Below are 8,968 nucleotides of genomic sequence, written 5' to 3' on the forward strand. Positions count from 1 at the left end.
TAATATTTTTCATTCATTTTTGAGGGTGTTGTATGTATAAGTTTGTGTTCTTGATACTACTTACACTTTCCTTATTTATCCTCTGCCACATCCTTTTCGATAAGCATCATTCCCACTTTTGACTCAATCTTTGGGAAGTCTGAAGCTCCTTTCATTTGTGAGTTTGTCCAGCTTCGTCCTTGTCTCTGTGGCAGAATTCTGAGGCAAGCCTAAGTGTGGGAGGGAAAGAGAGTGCTCAATGTTATGGAGATGCATGGCAAATTGGTAGTCATAATATGACAAAGATCGCCTCCTAGGTTATTTATTAATGTAAAATTTTCTTTGTTGTCAGGAAATATTTCAACTATATAAGGAACTATTAATAGTATACATTCAGCTGGGTACTGATCTGATTTTTTGATGAATAACGTTTTCACATATTATAGGGTACGATATAATCTGATACAGATATGCAATTATAACGATCAAATGAGGGTAATTAGCATTTCCATATTTTGAAATATTAATTATTTCTATGTGCTGGGAAACTTCATACTCTTCTCTTTATTTTGAAATGCACCATAGATTGTTACTGATTTTATAGAACTATTAGAACATCAAAAGGTATTTTTTCCTCTGTGTTTGGTGCCTCTTACACAACTTCCTTTCATCTTCCTCTCTCCTTGCCTTGCCAGTCTGTAGTGATCAATATTCTACTCTTTTCTTTTATCAGCTCAGTCTTTGTTTTCCACAAATAAGTGAGAAAATGTGGTGTTCATCCTCTGTTTCTGACTTCTTTACTTAACATGCTGTCTTCTGGTTCTATCCACTTTGACCCAGATGACAGAATTTCATTTTTTTTTTTTTAAAGAGTAAAAGAAGGACAACAAAGCAGTAGGAGGAGTCACTAAATTACAGACAAAGTGGTAGGACGTTATCAATGGTTGTTATTTTACCTATTGGTATCTTCAAGATAGTTTCTCAAGAAAAACAAATAGACAAATAATAGTGAGTCACAGCCAGAAATGGCAGAAAATTATCAATGGTTGTTTTACTATACCCTGGTTTCTCCAAAGTGGTCTCTAGGGAAAACAAATAGCGCTATTCGTGAGTGATCAATCAAATAATCATTGACTATTCTCAATGGTTGTTGTTGAAAACACATAGTAACAAACATACATCGATTTACGAAATAGCATAGGAACAATACAAACATTACAGAGTTATGGACAGATTGGTAGGAAATCATCAATGGCTGCAGTTCATGTTGGCATCCTCAAAGTGGTTTCTCAGGAAAACAAAGATATGCAAGAAAGATCCAACAAGTAGTTACAGTCCAAGGGTTGCCAAAAATATTGGGTTACCTCTTCAGTGACTCCCCTCACTGAGGTGTGACGGCTGGATGGAAGGCCAGGGCTGAAAAAAAAGGACCCAAAGACCAGCACCAGTGTCCAGCAATGGCCTGTCCACTTTCTCCTCTATACTCATGATTTCGCGGGGCTCCTCCTTCTCCATGAAGGCGGTTCTTCAGAATCTGAATATGGGGCACCCATGTAATCCATGAAGTCTCGGTGCAGACCTCTCCGGAGCTCCATGCGCTCCTCCAACAAGCAGCCTGCACAGTCAGGGGAAGAATGGCCTTCAGGGGGTCTCCCCGGGTGTTGCGCAAGGTCCTCCTGGCTTCCAGCTCCCGAATGGCTCTCGCGTCTCTGGTCAGCTCGACCCCTGAGTGGTCGGGCGTCGGTACTCTCGTGTTCTCCGAGTCCTTGTTCACCAGCTGCTCCTCCTCTGACTCCGGGCCTTTCTGGCTGGCAAGGGCAGGGCCAAGAGCGCCCCACCCTGTGGCATGTTTTCCCAGAGATGCCTCCATGTCGGGATGGTTCACTCACGTCTCCTGGTGGGCCTGTTGTGTTTGTGCTTCTCTGTGGCCTGGCAGTTCTCGACTGCGCGGCAGCGGCCGGCCCAAGGGCAGGCGCCCATCTCCGCGCCCCTTCCCGAGTGCCTGCTGCCTGCCTTTCCAGGCGCCAGCCGCGCGGCCACTGGGAGGGACGCCTGCCAGGATTTCATTTTTATGGCTGACTATTACTCCATTGTGTGTGTATATTACATTTCTTTCATCCTTTTATTTGTCCTTGGAAGTCTTGGTTGACTCATATCTTGGTTATTACTATGAACTGTGTTGCCCTAAGCATGGGTGTGCAAATTTCTATTTTATACAATGACTTCATGTCCTTTAGATACATACCCAGAAGTGTGATTGCTGGATGGTATGGTCATGCTCTTTTTAGTTTTAAAAAGAATCTCCATCCTGAATTCCATATAGTGGCTGTCCTAATTTACACTGCCACCCATAGTATGTAAGAGTCCCCTTTTTATATATCCTTGTCATTTTTTTGTTACTTATTTTCTACTGGACATGAGCAATTTTAATTGGGATGAGGTGATATCTCATTGAGGTTTTCATTTGCATTTCCTTGGCTATTAGTGATAACAAACATTTTTTTTACACCTACTTGTTGGTCATCTGTCTGTTTTCTTTTAGAAATGCCTATTTAGATCACTTGCCCATTTCTGACTGGTTTGTTTTAGTTGATGACTGTGAATTCATTATATATTCTTGATATTACTTACTTTTCAAATGGACAGTTTACAAATATGTTCTTCCATTTTCAGTGGTATGTCTTTACTCTGCTGATTGTTCTCTTCGCCGTACAGAAATTTCTTAGTTTGATGTAAATCCATTTGTCTATTTTTACTTTTGTTGCTTATACTTTTGAGCTCATATTCAAAACACTCTGCATAGCATTTCTCTAAAGTTTTCTTCTAGTAGTTTTATGGTTTTTGGTGTTACATTTAAGTCTTCCCTCCATTTTGACTTTACTTGCAGTACAGTAGGGAAGAGGAATTTGCCTTCTTTCTTCTGCACAGTTTTGCCAGCACTATTTATTGCAGAAACTTTTTTCCCCTGCCAATGTGTGCTACTGAAGCCTTTGTGAAAACTCAGTTGGCTGCATGCTTGTGGATTAATGATTGCATTCTCATTCATTTTCCATTTGATTACTGGATTTTAACATGTGAACAGCTTCACACTAAAGTACTTTTAAAACAATGAAACCTTTATGAATATGACTCAATTTCTTGCCCAACAACTTACCCACAGAGGGCTCAGTTATAGGCCACTGACTCTCAAAAGCCAGGTACCCACATGAATGTTTAATCCATAACTCACAAGGCCTAAATCCTGCATATTCTGACAGCACTCACATAGTCCATCTTGCACTTGACTTTTCTGGCTTGGATGCCCACTTTGATTTCTGACACATACAAATTTATCATGCTAACTTCATGTTTGTCTCAGTATTCATTTTTTCCTAAAACTTTATTTTTGCTTAGAGTAAGAATGGGACCCACCTCATATTGGTATATACTATACTTTCAAAAATCTATTTTCTCTTAAGTAGGGATGGACAGATTGCAGAGTTTGAAGGAAAATTAAAGATACTTTGTTTCTTGAACATTAGCATTCTGAGTTTCTGAGCCATGAACAGCTTTATGAAACTGATTATTCCCTCCATGGCCTGAATTGCATAGGCAAGGACCAAGGACATGCTAGTCATTCATTACTAGAGCTCATACTCCATATAAGAAGTTAGTGTCTACTTTAATTTCCATTTATCAAAATTTGCTGGAATATTGTGGGTGTTTAGTAAATATTCATATTTATTATTGTTGGGGGAATTACATGTCTAGAACAAACACAATTAGTTTGTTCTTGGGACATTATATTCTATATAATTTCATGAGAAGAAACAAATGAACAAAATCAGGTAAAAAATAACTTACTGAAGTTTTTCTTCTGTCTTCCCCATCTCCAAGGACCCAGGTGTAGCCCTTGCCCAGAGAAATGGAAATGGCGTGGGGACAAATGTTACCAGTTCTACAGAGACAGTAAGAGTTGGCAGGGCTGTGAATACTTTTGCAATGCTGAGAACTCTACTATGCTGAAGATAAACACACAAGAAATTCTGGTAATGTCCTGAGTATTTTCAATGTTTGAAAGTGTATTGGTCAGCTTTCACTATGAGACAAAACAGCTGACATACATATTTTAAAGGAGGAAGGATTTATTTTGGCTTATGGTTTTTAGATATTTCAGTTCATGGTCGGCTGTCTCCAAGGCAGAAACATCAGGGCAAGAAGGCATGGTAGGGGAAATCTGTTTACCCTGTAGAAGATGGAGGCAGAGAGCTTGGGAAGAGCCAGAGAGGAACATGCCAGGGATCAAATACAGTCCCCACACTCACACCAACCCAGACACACACAGTGCTTTACTGATCTTCTAGGCCTGTCTCATGCCGGTCAAGTTCACAATCAACATTAACCATCAGTGAATGATTCTTTGAAAAGAAATCTTACATAAAAAAGGATAGGGAAATCCAGGCATGGTTGCACATGCCTATAATCTCAGCACTCAGGAGGCTGAGGCAGGAGGATCACGCAGAGTTCAAGGCCAGCCTACACTGTCTCAAAAAAAAAGAAAAGGAAAAAGAAAGATAGGTAAGAAATTTCTGATGAATCAAACTGACTGATTCATGTATTTTTCCACTTACTCCAGCTAAAGCTCAAGTCTTATTCCTGTTGCTTTGGGTGACTTACTGAAGTAGCTTAAAATAGCTCTGCTATCTACCAACACTACATAAACCTGAGTAATAACAACCCTTCAGATTATCCCTTCATTCAGTAAGAAAACTGGGAATGTTTTAATTTCCTTCCTCTTTTGATTTGGGTAGGGAGGGAGGGAACAATATTTATAAAGTGGTTAAAAAGTGAAATAACACATGCCTGCCCTTCCATTATAAAAATGAGAAAGCTATTAATTGAAAAAACATCCAATTATCTCTTTAGGGTAATCTGAAAACATACATCTAGTGCTTTCCGGAAGACTAGGCAAGGTAAATATGAGAATAAATGTAAGAGTTGACACGTCAAAAAGTGCATGGAATTAAAGTACACTATTGAAATGGTATGATTATCCCCTCTTGTATTATTTTGCTTTTGGCTTGAAGTCCTCCTTCAGTGTAATCATTACTTATTTATTATTATTTCTCTAGAAATAATAATAGCAGAAATTCTTCGTGTAGGGCAGATAATCAACAAATGGTTAAGACTACAGTTCACTATACAAATTGTCAACATCTTTCTAGTTACATCTTAATTCCATTTCCTAAAATCTTCATGAATGGTCCTTTGAACACCTATCATTGACTAACATAATATTTTTGCACTTTCTTTTAGGCTCAGTTTATTCGTGAAGGGAGGCATTTTTCATTTTTGTGTGTGTGTGTGTTGTTGTTGTTGTTGTTGTTTTGTTTTTTTTCCAGTACTGGGAATCAAACTCACGACCTTGCGCTTGCCTGGACACTGTGCCCAGCCCCAAGGGAGGCATTTTTCTTTTACTAGTGCTATATGCATTGGCATAGATCCTCCTAAGTTTTCTTATTCTCTTTGTTTTCTCTGATCTAGCCCATACTGGTGATTCAGGTATATGATTCACATACTACATGCACTGGTAGAAAATTTTCTTGTAAAAGCTATATGCTTATTTTCTCTCATGGACTTTATACATTTGTATATATTTAAATCATTTTCACATGATTTATTTCAGAACTTTTAATTTGAAAGGGCCCTTATTTAGGTAGAAGCAACATTTTCAAATACAGTTCTTTTCACAAAGCTACTCTATTGTCCTTTAGCAGTTTCACCTATAGTTTTAATACTTTTGGTGAATCAAGATGTACCAAAATTATACAGGTACGTGACAATTGCTAACACAAAGCACTTGTCCTAAAGAACTCACAGCACAGTGGCAAGAAAAGACATATAATGCTCAATTTGGAGAATTTCCGTGTTAACGATATGAGAAATACAGAATAAGACCAGGTAAAAAGGAGTAAATAACTTTTAAAATTTCAATATGGATATTAGAAAAATATTGTCACGTATTTCACTATAAATGTTTGCACAAACATACCTACCCATAAACTTGAAAATTTGAAAATCTCTCTCCCTCTTGTAAGAGGTCATCCTTCCAACTTCTTCTTTTACTTACTTTTTAATTAAAGTATAGTCGCTAGTGTTTTCTCATTAGCTTTCTCTAAAGCTAAAGATCTTCTCGTGTGCCTTTTCACAGGACTTTTCCATGCTTCAGAGCTACTCTGAGTTTTTCTACTCTTATTGGACAGGGCTCTCCCGCAATGGCAGTGGCAAGGCCTGGCTGTGGATGGATGGAACTCCTTATTCCTTTGAACTGTAAGCATTTAATAGAGAGAGTGTTGGAATTCAACACCTTGGTCTACAAGCATTCATCAAACATCTCCTTTGACTGGATACTGTGATGTTTGCAGGAGGCTGTCCGAAGATATCTGAGACAATGCTTGCTTGAATTTGATGCTTCAATTTGAATGGCTCATAAAATGACCAGGAAGACATATGTATTTCGTAAATGTCAAAGGCCAGTTCCCTGGCTGTTTTCAGCATGTGTATCTAAGAGTCACTGTGAATGAGGTAGAGATAGAGATGAGAGAGGAGGAGAGAGGGAGTAAGTGAGACAGAGGGGGGGAGGGGGAAGGGGGAGGAGCCAGAGACAGGATAAAACTTCTGATTTCTTAGCTTCTCCTACAGTGAAGGAAGAAACACATCTTTAAAAATATATTCACGGAGAGCAGCTACATGTTTTCCCCAGTAATCCTCTCTCACTCTGCAGAGTGCCTTTCTTTTTCTACTTCTACTTGGCCCACTCTGCACAATCTGTTTCTTTTCTTACTGTTAATAAATATGAATATTTAAAAACTACTGTAAAACACTACTTTTACTTATGATGGGAGCATTAGATGAAAGTATGCATGGAATTCTGTGAAATAGGAAAATGTAACTTTGTACCAAAATATGTTAATTTTAAAGGTATATTTGAACAGATACCTTTCTCCCTTACAGTAAAACATTTATTCTCCTAGGAGATAGAGCATATTCATGAAATCATTTGTATTTTATGGTTAAGTAAACTAAGCCACCAGAAAATATATATATATTTTAAAGTAGCAGTAAAATCATAGGACACATTGGAATTAGAACATGTATTTTTTTTCCCCCTCAGTACTGGGGGTTGAACTGACAGCCTTTGCACTGAGCTAAATGCTCAGCCTTTTAGTTTTTATTTTGATATAGGGTCTCATTAAGTCACTAAATTGCTCAGGTTGGTCTCAAACTTGGGCTTCTCTTATCTAAATTTCCTAATGTGCTAGGACTTCAGGACTGCACCACTGTACCTGAGTGTCTTTGTTTCATTTGTAAATACTTTTGGGTCACCAAAGAAGAAGATGGAAATTGAAGGGTTGAAAATAAAGAGCTCGGTGATCCCATCTTTGCAGGAAACTCATTCTACCACAGGAAGGCTTTGATGTACTTTATGGCTCCTTAATATTTCCTTTTAGAGATGATTAATTAACCTTTTTCCTTTTTTTAAGGTTCGAGATAATAATAGATGCCAGCAGTCTGAGAAACAGGGACTGTGTGACCATCCTCAATGGCAAGGCCTTCTCCAAAGACTGCAGAGAGCTGAGGCGGTGTGCATGTGAGAGGACGGCCGCAAGAGTGGATCCCGAGAAGCTGCTCTAGCTGCCCTGAGTCTCTGGGTGGGGACGCTCACCGTTCAGCTCCCACTCCAACCCAAAGGCCAGGCCGTGTGAGGCCAGCACAAGGGATTATGCAATGTGAGACACTGGAAGTGGAACATGTTCAGGAAAAGCAATTTCTTTTCTCCTGCTCAGGATCACCAGCCTTTCTGAGCTTGAGCTTTGGCACATATATACCAATCAGAAGTCTTGTTCATGGAGCACTGACTGGCCCCAGAAACCCATGAAGCTGTCATCTACCTTCTTGATTTGGAGATAAATTTTTAGTTTTCTTCCTTCTTAGCACCTGGTGTTACTGCCTTGTTTCCTTGTCTTCCGTTTGCTTAAAGAAGAACCTTACTGAAGTAGAAGAATTCAGTGGAAATGGTGTTGCTTGCTCCAGCAATCAGGTGGCCCAGGAGAAATTTGCAGACATTTACCATACTTGCTGCTGAGTATACAGCTAATTCTGTGTGTTCCCATTTTATACTTGTTCAGCCTCTCAGTAAGAGTCAATGTGCTTTGCCAGTGGCCAGCTGTCCAACTGAGATATCTCTCTTTATGAGATGTTAAATTCTTATAAATATACCTCTTTGTGCCCATGAAGATTCCAAGAACTGTTTCTTTTCCCTAGGAATTTATTTTCAGTAATGTCAATTAAATATTCCCAACTAAATTCTACATCAGAATCACTGCCTCTTCAAAGAGATTGAAGACAAGAAAGAGAAAAAGTCTCTCTTAATTGCACCTGGCATGGTTTGGGTTCAGTTGTCACTGCCTCCCATTTGATCCATGTTTATATTTTTCAGGTACTAAAGATTTAATAATAATAAATTAAATAATGTGAAGTATGTGTGGTTTTAGAATGGATCTGTGATTTGGGGGGAAATCCAGCATGGGAATGCATTTCAAAGTATAGTAATCATTATTCTGGTTGCTTGTGCCTTACTGAGGATTGTGAGAACTCTAGGACAATGTTGCCCATCTGGTTATTTGGGATAATGCATGTTTTCCTTAAAATACATAATATCTTTGAGGGCTGGGGATATAGCTCAGTGGCACAGTGCCTGCCTGGCAAGCACGGGGTTGCGAGTTTGATTCCTGGTACCAACAAATAAAAGAAAAAGTGGATTTCATAATATGGTTTGAACATTGTCTGAAAGGGAATTGTGTTTTGAGGGAAGAGCATGACTTTAACACATGGTCGATGAGCAAACTGAGTTGCAATAGACCGTGTGATTTCCACTCATTTCATGGAAAGTGCCGGAGAGGCCGTAACATGTGGTCTAGTAGCATTCTTCGTAAGATGACTATATTCA

General features: G+C 39.0%; 1 protein-coding gene across 5 annotated transcripts in view; it reads left to right on the forward strand.

Moving 5' to 3' along the window:
* Clec1a (C-type lectin domain family 1, member A) overlaps positions 1-8,500 on the forward strand; it is a 40,547-nt gene extending 32,047 nt beyond the window's left edge. For all 5 annotated transcript variants that reach the window (XM_013511524.1, XM_013511525.1, XM_013511527.1 and 2 more), the window contains 3 exons: positions 3,856-4,007; positions 6,170-6,288; positions 7,503-8,500. In XM_013511524.1, the coding sequence (XP_013366978.1) occupies positions 3,856-4,007; positions 6,170-6,288; positions 7,503-7,653 (422 nt within the window). In that variant the 3' untranslated portion in view covers positions 7,654-8,500. The remainder of the gene's footprint in view (positions 1-3,855; positions 4,008-6,169; positions 6,289-7,502) is intronic.
* Positions 8,501-8,968: the final 468 nt, after the last annotated feature.

Source organism: Chinchilla lanigera, unplaced genomic scaffold, assembly GCF_000276665.1.
Source record: "Chinchilla lanigera isolate Chin_1 unplaced genomic scaffold, ChiLan1.0 scaffold00012, whole genome shotgun sequence".
Taxonomy (NCBI): Eukaryota; Metazoa; Chordata; class Mammalia; order Rodentia; family Chinchillidae; genus Chinchilla; species Chinchilla lanigera.